The sequence below is a fragment of the Callorhinchus milii genome, unplaced genomic scaffold, assembly GCF_018977255.1.
Source record: "Callorhinchus milii isolate IMCB2004 unplaced genomic scaffold, IMCB_Cmil_1.0 Scaffold1, whole genome shotgun sequence".
Taxonomy (NCBI): domain Eukaryota; kingdom Metazoa; phylum Chordata; class Chondrichthyes; order Chimaeriformes; family Callorhinchidae; genus Callorhinchus; species Callorhinchus milii.
In genome coordinates, this window is record NW_024704742.1 from 93,501,019 (window position 1) to 93,524,561 (window position 23,543).

General features: G+C 45.8%; 1 protein-coding gene across 1 annotated transcript; it reads left to right on the forward strand.

Annotated features, from left to right (window-relative positions):
* The first annotated feature begins 7,692 nt into the window (after positions 1 to 7,692).
* On the forward strand, positions 7,693 to 22,520 carry znf367 (zinc finger protein 367). The gene is made up of 5 exons (XM_042333335.1): positions 7,693 to 7,935; positions 10,384 to 10,534; positions 16,989 to 17,108; positions 17,771 to 17,909; positions 18,476 to 22,520. The coding sequence occupies exons 1-5, from the start codon at positions 7,693 to 7,695 to the stop codon at positions 18,714 to 18,716; spliced, it is 894 nt and encodes a 297-aa protein (XP_042189269.1). The 3' UTR covers positions 18,717 to 22,520.
* Positions 22,521 to 23,543: the final 1,023 nt, after the last annotated feature.

Genomic DNA, 23,543 nt, shown 5'->3' on the forward strand with positions numbered 1-23,543 from the left:
TGGCACTGAATGCATTTCACAAAGCTGGTCTGCTTCAGTTCTGTACATCATGACCTAATGGTCCGAATGGCTTTCTCTGTCGTAAATTTCTGCCTGAGGTCTGAAATTACACCTACACAAAGATAAATATTTGTCTTTAAGTTTAAGAACATTTAGAATTTGGAAATTCCTTAAATTCAGTCTTAATGTGGAAGACAGTTCTGTTAAGAACTGCAGAAAAATGGATTCAGAATTTAGGAATTTCCCACAATTCTTTGTGATCTTACAATTTTAAGACCTAATGGACCTGGAGGCTAAGACTAGGTGTAATTTTGGACCTTTGGTGGGTAAAAATCCACAATTGCTGTGACAAATGACATTACGTTAGCTATTGTGTATGTCATTTTATTTATGAATGTGGGAAGCTCATGCAATGCTATTGATTTTACATAATATTTGCCAGAGGTACTGTACAAATAATTTGTAGTTGAAAAGATTTGTTGTTTGTGCTTGTTTATGAATGTTTATTTTTCACAAAAGTTTTCAGTTGCTTTTAAAAGGATTGAAAAGAAGCTGGTTGTAATTCGGTTATAGCGATTGAGAGTAAGTGACTTCATCAAGTGGTTTTAGATTTCTAGTCCTCTTATTATCTATCCAGTATAATTATTTGGATTAATTTGTTAATTTAATAAGTGCTATGGTTATTGCATAGTCCATACATTATTTTAAAAAGCCAATTAGATGCTTGGTAAAGAAGAAGATTAAAGCTATGTGAGGAAAGTGGAATTAGACTGATTGGCTCATTTGCGGAAAAGCACTTGATGGGCTGAATGAACTGTTTCTTTTCCTGCAATGTTCTGTTCTCTATACTGAAGTTAAATAATGTGTGTATATGTTCCTACTTTGCTCTGGACAGAGCATGTGTACATTTGCCAATGTCGAGTAGTGTGTGCAGTTGATGCTAATAGTGAGAGTGAGGTTTATCATATGGTGATACCTGGTTGTGGCTGTGTTTTTTGTCTTGGCGCAGCCTGCTTTGGCTGAGCTTAGCTTGCTTTTATTTCTAACATTAACTCGCTATAGGTCTGTCGGGTTTCAGTAGCATGACTGCAATTTATGCAAGATTCTTCTTGCAGTTCTTAAGTGGGCATTGTTCAAGCTCTTCCCTGCTTCCCACAACTTTGCACGACTTGTAGAGCAATGTTTATAGACCTCCGTCAAGGTGTTTGTGGCACAGATTGTCTCTCTTTGCCAGGGAATGTGTGGACATAGATTGTTATCCTCATCCAGGGTGTCTGTATGGCCCCAGGGTACTGATCTCTGTCACTCATAGTGTCTCTCCCCCAGGGTACTGATGTCTGTCACTCACAGTGTCTCCCCCCAGGGTACTGATCTCTGTCACTCACAGTGTCTCTCCCCCAGGGTACTGATCTATGTCACTCACAGTGTCTCTCCCCCCAGGGTACTGATCTCTGTCACTCATAGTGTCTCTCCCCCCAGGGTACTGAGCTCTGTCACACACAGTGTCTCTCCCCCAGGGTACTGATATCTGTCACTCATAGTGTCTCACCCCCCCAGGGTACTGATCTCTGTCACTCATAGTGTCTCTCCCCCCAGGGTACTGATCTCTGTCACTCATAGTGTCTCTCCCCCCAGGTACTGATCTCTGTCACTCATAGTGTCTCCCCCCAGGGTACTGATCTCTGTCACTCATAGTGTCTCTCCCCCAGGTACTGATCTCTGTCACTCATAGTGTCTCTCCCCCAGGGTACTGAGTCTCTGTCACATCATAGTGTCTCTCCCCCAGGGTACTGATCTCTGTCACTCACAGTGTCTCTCCCCCAGGGTACTGATCTCTGTCACTCATAGTGTCTCTCCCCCAGGGTACTGATCTCTGTCACTCATAGTGTCTCCCCCCAGGGTACTGATCTGTGTCACTCACAGTGTCTCTCCCCCCAGGGTACTGATGTCTGTCACACATAGTGTCTCTCCCCCCAGGGTACTGATCTCTGTCACTCATAGTGTCTCTCCCCCCAGGGTACTGAGCTCTGTGTCACATAGTGTCTCTCCCCCCAGGGTACTGAGCTCTGTGTCACACATAGTGTCTCTCACCCCAGGGTACTGATCTCTGTCACTCATAGTGTCTCTCCCCCAGGGTACTGAGCTCTCTGTCACACAGTGTCTCTCCCCCAGGGTACTGAGCTCTGTCACTCACAGTGTCTCTCCCCCAGGGTACTGATCTCTGTCACTCATAGTGTCTCTCCCCCAGGGTACTGAGCTCTGTCACACATAGTGTCTCTCCCCCAGGGTACTGATCTCTGTCACTCATAGTGTCTCTCCACCCAGGGTACTGATCTCTGTCACTCATAGTGTCTCTCCCCCAGGGTACTGATCTCTGTCACTCACAGTGTCTCTCCCCCAGGGTACTGAGCTCTATGTCACACACAGTGTCTCTCCCCCCAGGGTACTGAGCTCTGTGTCACACACAGTGTCTCTCCCCCAGGGTACTGATCTCTGTCACTCATAGTGTCTCTCCCCCCAGGGTACTGATCTCTGTCACTCATAGTGTCTCTCCCCCCAGGGTACTGATCTCTGTCACTCACAGTGTCTCTCCCCCCAGGGTACTGATCTCTGTCACTCATAGTGTCTCTCCCCCAGGGTACTGATCTCTGTCACTCACAGTGTCTCTCCCCCCAGGGTACTGATCTCTGTCACTCACAGTGTCTCTCCCCCAGGGTACTGATCTCTGTCACTCATAGTGTCTCTCCCCCAGGGTACTGATCTCTGTCACTCACAGTGTCTCTCCCCCAGGGTACTGATCTCTGTCACTCACAGTGTCTCTCCCCCCAGGGTACTGATCTCTGTCACTCACAGTGTCTCTCCCCCCAGGGTACTGATCTCTGTCACTCACAGTGTCTCTCCCCCAGGGTACTGATCTCTGTCACTCATAGTGTCTCTCCCCCCAGGGTACTGATCTCTGTCACTCACAGTGTCTCTCCCCCCAGGGTACTGATCTCTGTCACTCACAGTGTCTCTCCCCCCAGAGTACTGATCTCTGTCACTCATAGTGTTCTCCCCCAGGGTACTGATCTCTGTCACTCATAGTGTATCTCCCCCCAGAGTACTGATCTCTGTCACTCATAGTGTCTCTCCCCCCAGGGTACTGATCTCTGTCACTCATAGTGTCTCTCCCCCAGGTACTGAGCTCTGTGTCACTCACAGTGTCTCTCCCCCCAGGGTGCTGAGCTCTGTGTCACACATAGTGTCTCTCCCCCCAGGGTACTGATGTCTGTCACTCATAGTGTCTCTCACCCCAGGGTACTGATCTCTGTCACTCACCGTGTCTCTCCCCTCAGGGTACTGATCTCTGTCACTCATAGTATTTCTCCCCCAGGTACTGATCTCTGTCACTCACAGTGTCTCTCCCCCCAGGGTACTGATCTCTGTCACTCACAGTGTCTGTCCCCCCAGGGTACTGATCTCTGTCACTCATAGTATTTCTCCCCCCAGGGTACTGATCTCTGTCACTCATAGTGTCTCTCCCCCCAGGGTACTGATCTCTGTCACTCATAGTGTCTCTCCCCCAGGGTACTGAGCTCTGTGTGACTCACAGTGTCTCTCCCCCCAGGGTGCTGAGCTCTGTGTCACACATAGTGTCTCTGCCCCCAGGGTACTCAGCTCTGTGTCACGTAGTGTCTCTCCCCCCAGGGTACTGAGCTCTGTGTCACTCACAGTGTCTCTCCCCCCAGGGTACTGATCTCTGTCACTCACAGTGTCTCTCCCCCCAGGGTACTGTCGTCTGTCACTCACAGTGTCTCTCCCCCAGGGTACTGATGCTCTGTCACTCACAGTGTCTCTCCCCCCAGGGTACTGATCTCTGTCACTCATAGTGGTCTCCCCCAGGGTACTGATCTCTGTCACTCATAGTGTCTCCCCCCAGGGTACTGATCTCTGTCACTCACTAGTGTCTCTCCCCCCAGGGTACTGAGCTCTGTCACTCACAGTGTCTCTCCCCCAGGGTACTGATCTCTGTCACTCACAGTGTCTCCCCCAGGGTACTGATCTCTGTCACTCATAGTGTCTCTCCCCCCAGGGTACTGATCTCTGTCACTACATAGTGCTCTCTCCCCCAGGAGTACTGATCTCTGTCACTCATAGTTTCTCCCCCCCAGGTACTGATCTCTGTCACTCACAGTGTCTCTCCCCCCAGGGTACTGATCTCTGTCACACATAGTGTATCTCCCCCAGGGTACTGATCTCTGTCACTCAGTGTCTCCCCCCAGGGTACTGATCTCTGTCACTCACAGTGTCTTCCCCCCAGGGTACTGATCTCTGTCACTCATAGTCTCTCCCCCCAGGGTACTGATCTCTGTCACTCATAGTGTCTCTCCCCCAGGGAGAGACACTATGAGTGACAGAGATCAGTACCCTGGGGAGAGACACTGAGTGTGACACAGAGACTCAGTACCTGTGGGGAGAGACCTATGAGTGACACAGAGATCAGTACCCTGGGGGAGAGACACTATGTGTGACACAGATCAGTAACCCAGGGGGAGAGACACTATGTGTGACAGAGCTCAGTACCCTGGGGGAGAGACACTATGAGTGACAGAGATCAGTACTCTGGGGGGAGAGACACTGTGAGTGACAGGGATCAGTACCCTGGGAGGAGAGACACTATGAGTGACAGAGATCAGTACCCTGGGGGAGAGACACTGTGAGTGACAGAGATCAGTACCCTGGGGGGAGAGACACTGTGAGTGACAGAGATCAGTACCCTGGGGGAGAGACACTGTGAGTGACAGAGATCAGTACCCTGGGGGGAGAGACACTATGTGTGATAGAGCTCAGTACCCTGAGGTGAGAGACACTATGAGTGACAGAGATCAGTACCCTGGGGGGAGAGACACTATGAGTGACAGAGATCAGTACCCTGGGGGGAGAGACACTATGAGTGACAGAGATCAGTACTGTGGGGGGAGAGACACTATGAGTGACAGAGATCAGTACCCTGGGGGTAGAAACACTATGAGTGACATAGATCAGTACTCTGGGGGGAGAGACACTATGAGTGACAGAGATCAGTACCCTGGGGGGAGAGACACTGTGTGTGACAGAGCTCAGTACGCTGGGGGGAGAGACACTATGAGTGACAGAGATCAGTACCGTGGGGGAGAGACACTGTGAGCGACACAGAGCTCAGTACCCTGGGGGGAGAGACACTGTGAGTGACAGTGATCAGTACCCTGGGGGGAGAGACACTGTGAGTGACAGACATCAGTACGCTGGGGGGAGAGACACTATGAGTGACAGAGATCAGTACCCTGGGGGAGAGACACTGTGAGTGACAGAGATCAGTACTCTGGGGGGAGAGACACTGTGAGTGACAGAGATCAGTACTCTGGGGGGAGAGACACTGTGAGTGACAGGGATCAGTACCCTGGGAGGAGAGACACTATGAGTGACAGAGATCAGTACCCAGGGGGAGAGACACTGTGAGTGACAGGGATCAGTACCTTGGGGGGAGAGACACAATGTGAGTGACAGAGATCAGTACCCTGGGGGGAGAGACACTGTGAGTGACAGAGATCAGTACCCTGGGGGGAGAGACACTATGTGTGACAGAGATGAGTACCCTGAGGGGAGAGACACTATGTGTGACACAGAGCTCAGTACCCAGGGGGAGAGACACTATGTGTGACACAGAGCTCAGTACCCAGGGGGAGAGACACTGTGTGTGACACAGAGCTCAGTACCCTGGGGGGAGAGACACTGTGAGTGACAGAGATCAGTACCCTGGGGGAGAGACACTATGAGTGACAGAGCTCAGTACCCTGGGGGAGAGACACTATGAGTGACACAGAGCTCAGTACCCTGGGGGGAGAGACACTATGAGTGACAGAGCTCAGTACCCTGGGGGAGAGACACTATGTGTGACAGAGCTCAGTACCCTGGCGGGAGAGACACTATGAGTGACACAGAGCTCATTACCCTCGGGGGAGAGACACTGTGTGTGACAGAGCTCAGTACCCTGGGGGAGAGACACTGAGTGTGACACAGAGCTCAGTACCCTGGGGGGAGAGACACTATGAGTGACAGAGCTCAGTACCCTGGGGTGAGAGACACTATGTGTGACACAGAGCTCAGTACCCTGTGGGGAGAGACACTATGAGTGACACAGAGATCAGTACCCTGAGGGGAGAGACACTATGTATGACACAGAGCTCAGTACCCAGGGGGAGAGACACTATGTGTGACACAGAGCTCAGTACCCTGGGGGAGAGACACTATGAGTGACAGAGATCAGTACCCTGGGGGGAGAGACACTATGTGTGACAGACATCCGTACCCTGGGGGGAGAGACACTGTGAGTGACACAGATCAGTACCCTGGGGGGGGAGACACTATGAGTGACAGAGATCAGTACCCTGGGGGGAGAGACACTATGTGTGACAGACATCCGTACCCTGGGGGGAGAGACACTGTGAGTGACACAGATCAGTACCCTGGGGGGGGAGACACTATGAGTGACAGAGATCAGTACCCTGGGGGGAGAGACACTATGTGTGATAGAGATCAGTACCCTGGGGGGGGAGACACTATGAGTGACAGAGATCAGTACCCTGGGGGGAGAGACACTGTGAGTGACAGACATCAGTACCCTGGGGGGAGAGACACTGTGAGTGACAGACATCAGTACCCTGGGGGGAGAGACACTGTGAGTGACAGACATCAGTACCCTGGGGGGAGAGATACTGTGAGTGACACAGATCAGTACCCTGGGGGGAGAGACACTATGAGTGACAGACATCAGTACCCTGGGGGGAGAGACACTGTGAGTGACAGACATCAGTACCCTGGGGGGAGAGACACTGTGAGTGACAGACATCAGTACCCTGGGGGGAGAGACACTGTGAGTGACAGACATCAGTACCCTGGGGGGAGAGACACTGTGTGTGACAGAGCTCAGTAACCTGGGGGGGAGAGACACTATGAGTGACAGAGATCAGTACTCTGGGGGGAGAGACACTGTGAGTGACAGAGATCAGTACTCTGGGGGGAGAGACACTATGAGTGACAGAGATCAGTACCCTGGGGGGAGAGACACTGTGAGTGACAGAGATCAGTACCCTGGGGGGGGAGACACTATGAGTGACAGAGATCAGTACTCTGGGGGGAGAGACACTATGAGTGACAGAGATTAGTACTCTGGGAGGAGAGACACTGTGTGTGACAGAGCTCAGTACTGTGGGGGGAGAGACACTATGAGTGACACAGATCAGTACCCTGGGGGGAGAGACACTATGAGTGACACAGATCAGTACCCTGGGGGGAGAGACACTGTGAGTGACAGAGCTCAGTACTGTGGGGGGAGAGACACTATGAGTGACAGAGCTCAGTACTGTGGGAGGCGAGGGCCGCAATCAGCCAATAGGAGCCGAGGTCAGCGAGCGCCGCCCCCGTTGATTGGCGGCGGCTCCGAGCGGGATGAGAGAGGCGGCGTCCGATTGGCGCAGCGCGGCTGCCAGTCAGGAATCCGGGCGGGGTCCGACGTTTGCCGAAAAGGCGGGAAATGCTTAAACGCGGGAGTTGGTGTCCGAGCGGCTGCCGCGTCCCCACCGCCTATTTATTTATTATTGTACCTTGTGTGTGTGTCGGGCAGGGAGTCGCCCCCCTCCTCCCCCCCCCGCCGCCGCCTCCCCGGGGGGCGCCATGGCCGAACCCCCCATCGCCTGCGATTCCCCCAAACGTGTCTCTGTGATCAGGACCACCCCGATCAAACCCAAGCGGGTGGAGCTGACCCCCACCAGCCCGGGCTTCAGCGACTTCATGGTCTATCCCTGGAAATGGGGCGAGAACGCTCACAACGTGACCCTCAGCCCCGGGGGCCCCTTCCAGGGCGGCGGCGGAGACCACCAGCTCGGGGCTGCGGCTCTGGACCGGGAGCTCTCTCAGGTGGGTCAGTGGGCACCGATGCCATTACCTCTCTCCCCGTCTCCCCAGTCCCCTGGTCTTTCTGCATCAGCACTCGGGAGTTTGCAGTGTGTGTGTATATATATATATATATATACATATAATTGTGGGTATATTGTTTCTCCACTAAATCTGCGCTGATTTTTACTTTAAAATTCGCGCTTCATCCAACACATTGTGTTTGGCTTTATGTGATGTGTGGGTGTGTGTGTGTGGGGGTGTGTGGGGGTGTGTGGGGGTGAGGGTGTGTGTGTGAGGGTGTGGGTGAGGGTGTGTGTGTGTGGAGGGGGTGAGGGTCTGGGTGAGGGTGAGGGGGTGTGTGTGGGGGTGAGGGTGAGGGGGTGTGTGTGGGGGTGAGGGTGTGTGTGTGTGGAGGGGGTGAGGGTGTGGGTGAGGGGGTGTGTGTGGGTGAGGGGGTGTGTGGGGGTGAGGGTGGCTGTGAGGGTTGCGGGTGTGTGGGGGTGAGGGTGGGGTGAGGGTGTGTGTGTGTGAGGGTGTGTGTGGGGGTGAGGGTGTGAGGGTGTGTGGGGGTGAGGGTGTGTGTGGGGGTGAGGGTGTGTGTGAGGGGGTGTGTGGGGGTGAGGGTGTGTGTGTGTGGGTGAGGGTGAGGGTGTGTGTGGGTGAGGGTGTGTGTGGGTGAGGGTGTGTGGGTGAGGGTGTGGGTGTGGGTGAGGGTGTGGGTGTGTGTGGGGGTGTGTGTGGGGGTGTGTGTGAGGGTGGGGGTGAGGGTGAGGGTGTGTGTGTGGGGGGGGGGTGTGGGGGTGAGGGTGTGTGTGTGTGAGGGTGTGTGTGGGTGTGTGTGTAGGGGGGGTCACAAGTGCTTTCAAATGACCCGCTCGTCTGTTTCACATCCCTCTTTATTTTTCTTCTCTCTCTCTCTCTCTCTCTCTCTTTCACTCGTCTTTTTTTATTTTGTCTTTGAAACGTTTTTTTTTAAAAAAAAATAGGCATAAATAATATAGATTTTTTTTTAAAAAAAAGGCGTGTGTCGGTGGAGGGGCAGTAAAGTGCAATGGGGGGGACCGAACGGGTTAAGTGCAGGGACCCAGTGAGCGGGAGGGGAAGGGGGGGGTGTGTCTGGGTGTACCCCCCCCTCCCCTCCCCTCTCCCCTCTCCCCTCTCTCTCTCCCTCTCGGTGTGTGTCTGTGGTGCAGGTCCTGGGTCTGTGTTGGCGCGCAATTTTACTGTTCAATATCACACACACACACACACACACACAGAGAGAGAGAGAGAAAAAGAAAGAGAGAGAGAGAGAGAGAGAGAAGCGCTGCGATCAACACATAAACAAACCAGAGGGAGGAGAGGCTGCACCGAGGGGGCGGTCACTGACCCCCCGCACACAGACCCCCCCCCACCCCCCAACCCCCCCCTCGCATTTCATTCTCGTTTCGCATCTCCGGCTTCTCTTTATGCAACAAAACCGTCTTCATCTCTCTGTGTTTTTATATATATATATATATATATCCACATATACGAACATAATATATGTCGATCCTCTCTCTGGGTCGCAGCTGAATGATTAGCAGATGAATGAAATCACTTCCTGGTGAGGTTTGTCAGACGCCACTCAACACCCAACCCCCAGCTCCCCAGCCCACCCCCCAGCCCCCCACCCCCCCAGCCCCCAGCCCCCACCCACCAGCCCACCAGCCCACCAGCCCCCCAACCCCCCAACCCCCCCCCAGCCCCCCAGCCCACCAAAAAATAATAATACAAGACTCGCTCTGCAAACCTGCCCCCGTTTAAAAAGATCAGACACACACACACACACAGACAGCCTCTTGTGGGGGGTGGGGGGAGGGGGGGTTCTTGTTGAGATCTTGTAACGTTTCACAGTATTGCAGGGAAGGTGTCCCTTTTTTAAAAAAAAATTGGTATTTTTTTGCAGTGGTGTCTTCAGTGGTGCCCGATCCTCCAGAGTTGACAATAGATTGAAGATAAGAGCAGAGCAGAGAGATTGTCAGTGAAGATATCAAGGCAGAAAGTGCGGTTTATTTTGATCAGATGTTTTCAACTCTTCCCCCCCCCCCCCCCCCCCCCTCCCTCTCCCCCTCACTCACCGATTGAAGCAGCCTGGGTTGCATTTCTTACTTTTGTTTGAAATATAAAGTTGATTTCTTTGCATCACTTTCACTGTTTAACGATTTTCAGTCTCTCCCCCCCAAAAAAAGCAGATGCAATCATTACAATATTGTGACGGGTCAAGTTTGCAAGGATAAGGGGGGGGGGGGGGGTGGGTTGGAACTGCTCCATCGGGAATGTTGCACACCCTGGTAGTGGGGCTGTGCTAAATCTCCTTCAATAATAATAATAATAATAATCCTTGCATTTGATATAGCGCTTTTCACATCGGGAGGACATCCCAAACTGACTTGGGAGCGTTTAATTTGTTTTCTCTTTTGAAAACGACACGGTGATGGCTTCTTGCAGGATGGGACGAGACGTGGGCGACCCAGAGCCGAGCTGATTCGGGATCTGATCAACGAGGGCGAGAACTCCCCCAGCAGAATCCGCTGCAATATCTGCAACCGAGTGTTCCCCCGTGAGAAGTCCTTACAAGCTCATAAAAGAACCCACACTGGTAAGCCACCACTCACTCACTTGTACCATGTAACTCACCTGTGGTGGTCTGTTCTGCGCCAGACTATCATTACAACCACCACCACAACAACAACAACAAACACTCGACAGCCCCCCCTCCACCAAGGAAACACATTACTTTCTTGGCTTGTTGTCGCTTGCCATTCTTGTAGCTTGTGTGTTATTTTTTTTTTCGTTTCCAATCCCCGAGTAAGACCTGACCTTTTACCAAGAGAGGCATTGCTGAACAGCAGAGATCGCTGTATGTACAACGTGTGTCTGTCTGTCTGTCTGTCTGTCTGTCTGCACAATGACCTGATGTTTTGGAAACGGTTTGTAGAAAGCAAGAAATCCGTTGAAAACGATAAAGATGATGCTTTTTCCATGTGTTATAAATCCCCTGCTTTCCATTGTTTTCTGTTGTTTTTATAAATCCCCTGTTTGCTATTGATTTCTGATTTTTTTTAGACATTCGTTAGCACCCAGAGCACCTACTAATTCCTCCGTCTGTTTCTTTATCTGATTCTAACCACTTGGGTAATGCCACCTAGTGGTAATTTGTTAATGATCTGTTGGGTAGGATTGAGGGAGGAATGATTATTTCAGCATTATTTCTTAATTAACCAAGTTCTCAATCGTTCACTGAATAAAGTAATATTTTAAATATCTGATTTCTCTGTAATAAAACTGCTTACCCAAGGAGATTTGCTTGGATTATACTTGGAGTTGCCCAGTGAGATTATTCCATTTAGGCAAATACATTATTCATAGTGCAGAAGAACTGAATTTATATTGTTATATGACAACCTCTGCCCTTCTCCAGCTCGCCCATTAGAATTAAGATGATACACCAAGGGTTGATAATTCTTTTTATTTGGTTGTACATATTTTGACACCATAAGAGTACCATGCATTCAAATGGTCTGCGTTGGTCGTCTAACAGTATGCTTGATGCATCAGACTTCTATCTGCTCCAAATTTCATATGAAATGTGAACATAACAATCGTCTTCCTTCATTGCCATGTTTACATTTAATTTTGCGTGAAGTTTGCAGCAGCTGGAAGTTTTGACGTACCACAGACACAAGTAGATGACTGGTGCAGACCAAGGGAACACCATGCTGTATTATGCTGTAATAATAATGGTTAATAAAACCTTGCATTTGATATAACACCTTTTCATGTTGTTGATGTCTCAAAAGTCCTTGCCAGGATATATTGTGAAGTGGTTTGACTCGGTCAGTTGCGCACAGCAATGTCCCACAAACAGCCATAAAGTGAGTGAGCAATTTTATTTGGGGGGTGTTGGCCAGGACACTGGAAGAAACTTCCTTTGTAAAATGTTCGGATGGGGACAACCAATATGGTGGTGTCAACCCTCACCCCTGTATTTCGCGTCTCGATCCTCTAGTTCATGAACCTAGCATTTATATATTACTTAGTTATCTAGATCAATTCACTTTACAGCATATTCTGTGAAACGCTTTGAGACATCTAGAAGCTGTGAAAAGCGCTATATCAAATGCAAGGATTATTGTTATTATAAATTACAGTCTCCTTCTGGCTGGCTTGCCAACTTATAAGATGTTTGGATGGAGACAACCAATATGGTGGTATAATAATTCAAAGGTTATTAAATAATACAGACAGCCAGAGAGTCGAACAAAGTAGCCTAGCTTATCCTTCTAACTGAGACCATCGATACAATAAAATCGATATTAGCCGATCCCACTGGGAAGAAGCGTTCCCAACTCCAACTATTTAAAAGTTGCTTCTTTTATGTGTTTCTAACGCTGTCTCCCATTGTCACAGAGAATGAAGCCCCTGCCCTTCGCGAGCTGCTAGTGACCTTGAGCAGGCTGTTTGTGAAGCTAGTCATTGAATCAAACCAACCTTATAATAATAATCCTTAATAATAGTTGCATTCGATATAGTGCTTTTCACGTCTTCTGGACGTCTCAAAGCGCTTCACAGAATATACTGAAAAATGATTTGACTATTTGTGGGCGAAACGCGGCAGCCAATTGCACACAGTGGTATCCCACAAACAGTCGTCGATCGAATGACCATATTATTATTATAACTTTTTTGAAGGATTATTATGCCCGGAAAAGTGATCCGCCAATCGACTAACAACTGGGTTCCTACTTACTGCTAGGTAAACAGAGGAATAAGGAAACTTGCCCAACATTTTGTCCTGCTGGGAATCAAACCCAGGTCTCTCGCTTGCGAGCTGAGTGCTCTAACCACTGAGCTACAGGACTCCACAAAGGAGTATGGATAGATTGCATTGTAAAAGTATATAAAGATTAATTAAAAGCTTTTAAAAAAAATTAAGCATCACAAATATAATCTTATAGTCCTCACCTTGAGAGTGAGAAAATAAGATTTTCGATCTCTCACTTAACCTGTTTTTGAATCAAACTTGTCAATTCGGGGTGATCAGCCTTATTTTCATTTTGTTTCAAAGTGCACTTAACATAGCATATTAAAATAAACAATATAAAAATCATGACTTACACTATTACGAACAGCATGAGTCCGAATTGACAATCATTCCATTTCTTGATCCTTCTGGTTCTCTTGGACATTTAATTGAATCAGAGCCACTTAGTCCCAATGAGTTGATGGTACTCGATCCCTCAGCCACGGGCCTTGTTTTGGTTAGCACCAATAGTTCTCCAAAACGAGCAGTCTGGTGGGGGTATTGTAAACCTGTTTCTTAAGAGTTTCTTACTGTTTCTTAGAGTATTCGGTGACACATTGTCTCCTTCAGTGTTATTGATCCATATCACTTTAGTCAGGCACATTATCCACAAGCTCTCCATTTTTCTGGGAAAAAATCAAACCGTATTTGTTACTTACGTCTTTGATTTTTTTTCTGCTATTTTTAGTTGATTAGTATGGCGCCATCTACATGCAAGTTTTTTTTTAACATTGTTGTTAAAGTTCGGTTCCCCTTTTCACAATTCCAGATGACTGGGTGATGTGATACATGCAATTTTTGTTCAATTCCCATTACTCATTGTATTTCCTTAAACACTTTTCCACTAAAATGTGAGCCTTGATCACTGTCCACCTGTATTGGCAGTCACAATCCCCACCTTGACATCACTTCACACAACAGTATGTGTGCTACAGTGATGGCAGTGTTACTTCTACAGAGGAAGGCTTTGATCTATTTGGTAAATTTACCAATTATTACTAAACAATATTGGTATCCTGACTCAGATTTTGGCAGCGATCCAATAAAATCAATTTGTATATGGTTCCAAGGACTGTCAGGTGGAGGAGCTCATCCCAAAAATGTTTGGTTAGTATGCAAATTGTTAGTTAGTTAATTAGTTAGTTGCAAATTGTAAGCAAATTAAGCAACTTTGATCTTGTATCATTTTCTAAGCCTGGCCACCAAGCTTTATTCAATATCCTTTGGATGGTAAGCTTTGCTGACCAGTCAGTAGAGTGGTGTTTATGGAATATGCACTATCAGACCAGATGTTAACTTCAATACCCATAGTCATTTGTACGGCTGTAAGTAGAGCTGTCAACTCAGCATACTGGGATGAATGAGGGTTGCGCTTAAGAGTGTCTGTCGATCAAAACGGTCAGCAAGTTTTCGATGCAGGCACAGGTAATCGACTGATGATGTCAACCTTGTGCTGGTCTGGACTACACTCCTCATCTGAGACCCTGATTCCCAGTAACCCAACAGAGATCTGCACGTGTTGTGCTTTCTTTGTGTTTACTTTTAACTCTGCCTGCTCCAGCAGCTGTAACAGTTCTTGCAGCAGTATCTGATGCTGCCAGAAATAAATCATCCACATATTGTAATAAGCACTGTGATGCAGAAAAGTCCTTGACTAGTGCAGTCATCCTCTTGTGGAATATTGTTGGAGAATTATGGAATCCCTGAGGCAAACAAGTCCACGTGTGTACTGTTGATCTTCAAATGTAAATGCAAATTTAACAAGAATACTCCAAAATCCATTAGATATATCCAATGTGGAAAACAACTTTGCCCTCGGTGGTATTTGTGACAACAGTGTAGGAAATTCCCTCACAACAGGTGAACGCAGTTCCTGCTGCATGTGTTCGACTTTCTCCTCGCTTCTCTTCGCAAACAATGTGCCGCATACACCAACTGTGGCTAACTTCACCTTAATCCGACCTCCATCAACTTCTTTATCTAGGTGACTGACTTCTTACCTCCTTATAAGCAGGAGCATCTTTGGTCATTACCAAAACTAATTCTTCCTTACCGGCAATCCCGGACAACTGTTTCTCGAAAGCCTTTCCATGGTCACTTTATTCTATCGGAGAGTATCAATCCTCACCCCTGTATCTCACGTCTCGATCGTCTAGTTCATGAACCTAGCATCTGTATATTACTTAGTTATCTAGATCAATTACAGTCTCCTCCTGGCTGGCTCGCCAATTTGTAGGATGTTCGGATGGAGACAACCTCTACGATGACTCCCAGCTATTTAAAAGTTGCATCTTTCTTTTATGTGTTTCTAACTCTGCCTCCCCTTGTCACAGAGAATAAAGCCCCTGCCCTTTGCAAGCTGCTAGTGACCTTGAACAGGCTGTTTTCCCCAGGGTAAAGAACTGATAGGGAGATGGGGATAACTTTTTGTTTTGGCAGCCTTCTCCAACCTGCACATTTCTCAACCTTGAGACAGGCAGGTGTCTGAGGCTGTTGCCTTTTCTTTCTGAGGTCCACTGTTCCTATGTCTGTCTCATGGACCTGATTGCTCATTATCTCAGAGGAGTGAACATCGTCCCAGGAAAATATTAAATTAATTGGAAGCTAGTCTCAGCCCGTCCAGCAAAGCTACGTTTAACCCCTGTGAAGCTAGTCATTAAATCAAAATGATTATGGATAGGTTACATTCTAAAATTATATAAAGATTAATTAAAAGCCTTAAAAAATATATTAAGCATCACAAACACCTCTTTTTGGATAGTGCCACAACCTTCTGTCTCGAGGCAAGAGTGCGACCACTGAGCCAGGCTGACACACAAAGCCTGCTGTTAAGATGTCAAATCACGATCTTGATGAGGATATCGAAGTTAATATATCTAAATTCGCGGAATGACACAAAACTAGGAGGAAGTGTCAACACAGAGGACGACATTAAAAAAAAATGCAGCGAAACATAGATAGGTTAGGCGATGGGCAGGTAGGTGGCAGATGAAGTATAATCTAAGGAAGTGCGAAGTCATCCACCTGGGTAGCAAAAACAGTAGAACGGGTTATTTTTTTAGAAGGGGAGAGATTGGAATGTGTTAGTGTCCAGAGGGACTTGGGTGTCCTTGTACACCCATCACAGAAAGTTAGTCTGCAGGGGCAGCAGCAATTAGGAAGGCGAACGGTATGTTAGTATTCATTATGAAAGGATTAGAGTATAAGAGTAGGGAAGTCTTGCTGCAACTGTATAGGGCCCTGGTGAGACCACACCTGGAATACTGTGTGCAGTTTTGGTCTCCTTATTTAAGGAAGGATGTACTTGCCTTGGAGGGGCTGCAGCGTAGATTTACTTGGTTAGTACCAGGGATGAAGGGGATGAGTTACGAGGATAGGTTGACCAATTTGAGCCTATATTCTCTAGAATATAGAAGAATTAGAGGGGATTGTATAGAAACCTATAAGATCATCAAAGGGCATGATAGAGTAGATAGTGGGAGATTGTTTCCCCTGGTTGGAGAAACTAAAACCAGGGGTCACAACATTAAAATCAGAGGCCAGCCCTTTCGCACTGAGTTGAGGAAGAATTTCTTCACTCAAAGGGTGGTGGATGTATGGAACTCACTACCCCAAAGGGCTGTTGACGCTCAGTCCTTGAACATATTCAAGACTGAGATAGATAGATTTCTTATTGCAAAAGGGATTAAGGGATATGGGGATAAGGCAGGGTTATGTTATTAGCTGGAGTTAGATTAGAAGATCAGCCATGATTGAATGGCGGGGCAGGCTCAAAGGGCCGAATGGCCTACTCCTGCTCCTACATGTTATGTTATGTTAAATCATGTGAAACACAAGTAGAAATCTCCATATCAGAACAAAGTAGATTAGCTGAGTTGGGAGATGCTAAATGCTCATGGATAATTGATATCTTGTAGTATTATTTACAGCAAGCATTTTGGGAAAGGTTTTTCAATCCTTGCTCTATCATCTTAAATGGTTGCAGCTAATTCCAATGGGCTAAATAAATATTGTGAACCTGATAACTTGTATGTCTCAACCATTCATTAAAAAACAGAGTTCAGAGGAGCTGTGCAGCCTTATTTAGAAACAAATTGGACAACAATGGTTGACTTGCCATGTAACAAGTTTTTCCACTAAAACATTGTGATGATAAGTTCTCCCGAGGAATCGTGTCGAATTGTTAAAGTTCTCAGTGAGGGAATCTATCTGTTTGAAATGCCTATGCTAAATGTTTTTTTATATAAAGGTGAAAGGCCTTATTTATGTGACTATCCAAACTGCGGGAAAGCTTTTGTTCAGAGTGGACAGCTGAAAACTCACCAGCGCCTTCACACTGGAGAAAAACCATTTGTCTGTTCAGAGAACGGTGAGCTTATGTTTTTTTAAAAAATCCTCTATATTGTCTGAATCGACAATGTGTCTGAGAGATCAAGTTTCTATTGTGTAATGTCATGCCTCCTGTACCTCAATCTATTTGATATTTTGGGGTGGGAGCACTTTTTTGTGTTTGATGTCCTCCTGTACAAAGCATGAGTGTAAAAGGCAAATCAAATGCACAAATATTGCAGGTTGAACCATTCAGTTGTCAAAGCTACAGGGGTGAGTTACTGTATGCGGAACAAAACTATAAGCTAGGACTATTTGATCTTAAAAAGAGAAGGGATTTTAAAGGTGTACTAGATGCTAAAACAAAGGACAAAAGTGTTTAGGTTCAGGGTTGTAAAGGGTAAGTTTAGGAGCCAGAAGCTATTTCTTTACACAGGGGTAACTGGAACAGTTTTATCAGGAAGGCCACTGAATTTGTATAGTGTGTTGCTGTTATGGGAAGATGGTATGGTGAATGTTCTGGAAGGAGAAGATCAAATAGACTCAAGGATGAGATCAAATAATCTGCATCTCTTGTGCTTATCACATTGTTCTGAGTGTTACATTTTGTGTTTTGTTTCCATTTTTCTGAGTTAATTTTAAAAAGATCTTTTTGCCTTGGAAGAGAAATGGTGCAATTAATATTTGCTGGTTTGTGTGTAGGGTGTGGGAGCAGATTTACACATGCCAATCGGCATTGTGCCAAACATCCTTATGCACGTCTACGGAGAGATGAAGACTCTAACGGAGCAAGCAAAGCCCAGGTCGCAGACAACAAGGCTGTTGCAGAGTGGCTGGCAAAGTGAGTTTGTGCAGAAAAGTCTATCTTGTGAATAAGTAATCATTTTCTTGAAATAGTGTATTTTACCACTTTGTTGTTCTTCGTAGCAGGAGCTACTGAGATGTGAAACTCCTCATGGTATTAACCTACAAATACAGCTACAAAACTTAACCTGATTGCAGTTGTATTTGAGGTGCTTTGAGATGTTTCAGCGTGGTAATGTTCTCTAAAAATGCACATTATTTATTTTTTCAATTCCAAATATTTAAGAGTTAATATTTTTTCAAAAAAAGTTGACAAATGTGACATTTCATTACGGATTTGATGTAATCTTTTAATATGTTTAAACAACATAATTTCAGACTAATTCATTGGGTCTAGGTTTGAACGCCATACCTTAGGCACAGTGGTTTGAAAGTTGTTCGGGAGCTATTTTGGATTGACTGTTGTGAGAGGAGGAGGACAAACATATCTTTATTACCACAATTAATTGTAATGTGTAAGCGGGAATGCTCATCGGGTAGCTATTAATCCAGAAGGTGGTTTGAGTCCAAAGCCCTGACCCTGAAGGTCTTGTCCACCCACAGGTACTGGGAGACCCGAGAGCAGCGCTCTCCTCCCACAAAGAGTGGGGGGCAGAAGGCTGACCAGGAGCAGCAGGATCCCCTAGAGTTCATGCAGTCTGATGAAGACGAGGAGGAGGAGGAGGAGAAGAACGGTCCACATGCTGCAGCACGGAGGCGTTTGCAGGAGCAAAGAGAGCGCTTGCATGGCGCCCTGGCCCTCATTGAGTTGGCGAACTTGACAGAAGCACAGCTCCGCCAGTAAATTGCAATACAATGTGTGTATTTTACATATTAAAAAAAACCGAACCACCCGGGGACCCATATTCTCATAGGTCCACCGGACGGGTGGAAATGCACCTTATATTTGCTTTTAATAGGCTGCTATTATGTAGAAATTAAGATGATGAATGTTGTTGCCCTTGCTTAAAGGAGCACAAGTGTAATGCACTTTTTGTTTATGTAAAGTTTTAGTTTTGTAAATATTGCAAAGCTTTTGAAGGATTGAAGTAATGCTAGGGCAGGATCTCGAGGCTGCAGGTGCTGAAGTCTAGGTCCAGCAGGAATGCTGAACTCTCAATGGCCTTGGGACTGGGGGGTGGGGGGGGTGTAGGTAGGTGGATGAGAAGGAGCTCGTGATATAAATCCACCACATTGGAATGTAAGGCGAGCAGAGCCTTTCTGAGCTCTTACTTGGAGATTATCTTTTTGGTTGATCTTTAGCATACAGTTTTCACAGGTGATGTGTGCAGACCAAATCCCTGGTGTCAGTGTGTCCCAATATTAGTAAAAGCTGCCAGGTCCTGTGATTTCTCCGCCCCTCTTCAATAATGTGTCAATAAAGGCAAAGCTGCTAGAAATATGTTGCTTGAACCATCACTTGGACTTTACGACGATTCTTCTTGGGAAATGCACAAATTTCAGCATAAGAGCTTTAATGCATAAACCAAGACCCTTGCAGTGGAGTTGAGCTAATTTATGCAGGGTTAATATCGAACCATTAACACTTTTTCATAGGAAAATAGGCTTGACTGTTTACTATTGATTGGATGGAGCTCATCGCCCAGCATTACATGCGTACAAGTGATATTGACACATAATTGAAGGGAGGAGTGGACTTACAGTAACCTTGTCCCATGCAGAGGAGTCATTCCATTTGAAACAAATGCTTCCCTTTGAATGGCTGGTTATTCACTGACATCAGTTGGGACTGGGATAGGCAGTTCTTGTCTAATCTGTAGGTGACGTATGCTGGCTCTCAGAGGCACAGAAAATACCGAAATGTAGTGCTCAAGTGAAACTTCAGCTAGGCATGAAAATATTAGCACTAGGTTTGTTCTTATAGCACTTGCGCACAGGAGCCCGTTTAAAGACTCCTGTGCTAGATTTGTGGACCAGTTGCACCTTGTGTTTATATTAAAAAAAAGCAACTTGCATTCCATCAAATGGAGCTAAGCAGACTTGTGAGACCTGTAAGCTTGATGTGTTCAAGGCAGGTTTTAGTGGTTTGGGAACCCTACCAGAGATATGCAGCACTTGTAAATTTTAGTTAGGTTTGAACTGGGTGATTTGGTGATGGAAGAAGTTTTGTTGAATTTCTTGTTGGCAACACTAAATTGTATTGGTAGTGTATTGTAGACATTATATTGCAGTAGACTGAAGTTTTATAGCTTGCAGTTATTGCTTTGTTGCAATTTAAAGTCAAAAAGTCCTTTTTTACTTTGTCGGACAGCTTCTGTTTGTTTTCCATAATCCAATATTTTCTGCATCTTTTCATTGTTAAGTTTTTGTTAAATCACAACATATCTATAGCATGAAGTTTTACTTTTTAAAAAAAATTCTGTAGGTTGACCGTACCATTACAAGCTTGAAGTGCAGTCAGTCACAGTTGATACTTAACAGCCTGTTTTACACTTATATAGTCACAGCATTGACTAATGCAAACTGAGATGCAACAGTTACTCACTTTCTAAAAGAGAAGCAGTCGATCATTGGAATGTCCAGACAGACGTAAGGGATTTAATACTTTTTTTAAAAAAAAATATGAATATATATCAAAGCCTACCAAGCCAGTCAGTTTCTATTCAATACTTTTACTTCCATCAGTCTACTAGGTTTTGCATAATACAATTGTATTTATTTTAAGATACAGGTTTAAATTGGATATAATTTGATGTGTGACTGACTCCTTTGAGCTATGTTGCTGTAGAAGGTGTTGATTTTTTGCATGGAGCTGCATGAACCCATTTTCTTTTGGAACATGAAAATGCTAAGAGCCATGCAAATGATCTGCTCCCAGCACCTGGTCAGCTGCTCTGCAAAGATCACCTCAGTCAAAGGATCGTTCTAAATTGCAAATGATCCAACCTTTGCCTGGGAGCAGTGTTCAACCGGACATCATGCTTCTCATCATGCCCATAGAGGTGACTTGAGAGCAGTCGCACAAAAAGTTGCCATTCTAATTTAATAATTTTATTGGGGAATTCATTTTTAAATTTTGAGAAAAATTTGTGTCTTGTAGTAGTTATACCTCAACTGTGTGTATATGTGTGTGATGGGGGTGGGGGGGTAGAGCGAGGGCAGGAGAAAGAGAAAGCGTAAGTTTGACATGAGTGACTGAGGGGTTGGTGTGTTGCAATTAGTTTTATGTTTTGTGTGTTCTGGATTTGTGAAATTCATTTGTCACTAATTCTAAATCAGGCAGATTTATGAGATGAAATAAAATCTTGTAACCAAGTTATTGCTGATATCACTGACTGTTCGGAGTCTATCTGTCGCCTCTCCTTTGGGCTAATACAATACTGGATTTGTCTATTATTCCAATTAATTTCCCTGCTTTGATTTTGCTCAGCAGTATTTGGGTTTTTCATATCCTGAACAGGGGGAGGGTGACAGAGGAGGAAGGTGGCATTGTTTTGGATCTCATCTGAAACAAAACAGCGTAAATGGCACTTAGTACATAAAGTGCATCTCCTCCAGGGATGTATTGAGAATGCAACTGTGAGATGTTCAATTGGAGTTGCGTTCTTGTTGAGGCAGATGGGTGGAGCAACTACCAGTAGGAGCACTTTTATGTCCTGTGATGCTTATTCCAGCAAGGCACCATTTATGGAGCTATTTTCCTGATGGGCTTCTAACCGTCAATAACAGGTTCCTTGAGGACACAGTGGCCTGGAGTAACTACCCACCTCTATTGGCCTCCAGTCTTCTAATAACCAATCTGAGATCCAGATCTTGCCACTCAATTCCTCCGAAACATCTTTAGCTGAAAAAATAACTTTCCAGTTCGAGGGTAATGATATTAGTCCCACCTTTAGAACAGTCAGTGAATTACTGTAACTTGGAGGAATTGAATTGAATTTGCAAAGTTGCATTTTGGGGGGATTTATTTTCAGGAGCGCTTTAAAGTTTTGGGTAAGGTGATTGCGTGAGCACTGCTGCTTTTCAAAGGTACATTCTCTGCTGCACTTCTGAATTTACAAAGGGTTGTGTGGGCTTGCTTTCTTCATTAACTGTTATTGTGTTGACTTAAAATTCCATTGTTCAAAGTAAATTTGTATTTACTAAGTTAATGTAAAAGGGAATGTTTAGACAGAAGATAGCCTTATTTGATTTTTTTAAAAATTATGAAACAGTCATTTTTGGACAGGTTAGTTCAACATTTGGAAGAGATTTAAAAGTGCTTTGATTCAGAAGCATCGTTCCAGGCTGTATAAAAGCACTTACGCTTTGCACTTGAGTTATGCACAGATGATCTTTTTCTGTTGCAATGTTTTTAGTTTGGATTTCTGAAACTTTTATTTTGATGTCATTTTTAGAAGGCAACTTTTTTTAAAAGACTTTTATGCACTCACTAGCTTGAAGCTGAGATGGAAATTTTGTTTTTAAATTTGTTTTTTTCTCTCCCCACCCCACCTGAGTTTTACTTCTCCTTCCTGTGGCTGCTTTTCAAACTGTAAAGGTACTTGGGAGTAGAGACGGTCACCTGTTTAAATCTGCTTCATTCAAAAAAATAAGCACTCTAATAATTCTGACATTTTAATATTCAGTACTCTAAATAAATATCTGTAGTTGTACAAAATTGGTCGCTCTTTTCTTTAGTCTGACACAATAACTTGCATTTACAAAGTGGCTCTTGTGAAAAATCTCAAAGTACAGTGCTTTACAAAATAACTGGTTAGAGATCAAAGTTAGTGATTATACAGGCATACATGGCAACCTATCATGCAGCAATGTCCAATAAACAACTGAGTTGAATTGATACAATGACTTAAATACAATAATCCAAAATTAAAAATAAATAATCTAAAGTTATGGCACTTGTTATGAATAAAAACCAGTTTACGCTGTAGTCTGTCCTTTGAACCTTATAATGGGCCAAATAGCATCCAAATGGAAATTTGTCAATTCTACATACAACAACTTGCACTTATAATAGCGCCCTCCACAGGGTAATGTCTCAGAGCGTTTAACAGTGGCGGAATCTGACTCCGAGCTGGGGAGTGGGGGAGATGGCCATAAGCATGGTCGATGAGGAAAGTTTTTAGGTGGGATTTGAAAAGGGAAAGATGGGGCAAGGCAGAGGGATTGAGGGAGAGTGTTCCAGAGTTTCGGGGCATAGTGGCTGAAATCGTGACCTCCAATGGTGGGGCGGAGGGTGCGAGGGACAAGCAAGAGGCTGGTGCCAGTCGAGCGGAGGCGCCAGTTGGTCGATTGGGAGTGAGGAGGTTGGAGAGGTAGGGAGATGCCAGAGAATAAATGGATTTGAACACGAGACTGAGGACCTTGAAGTTGATCCGTTCAGTGAAGGGCAGCCAGTGGAGCCTGGCCAGAACTGGTGAGATGGGGGTACGGAGTTTGGTTCGGGTCAGTATGTGGGCGGCAGAGGTTTGAATGAGCTGGATTTTTTGAATAGCGGAGCTGGGGAGACTGGCGAGGAGTGCATTTGAGTAATCCAGGTGAGACGTGACAAACGCATGAACATACAGTTTCTTTCCTGGCTTCAGTCTAAAGGGTAGCATTTAAGATATTGACAATTTATTTGCCCACAAAATACTCACTACACTTTACAGTACATGCCGTGAAGCACTTT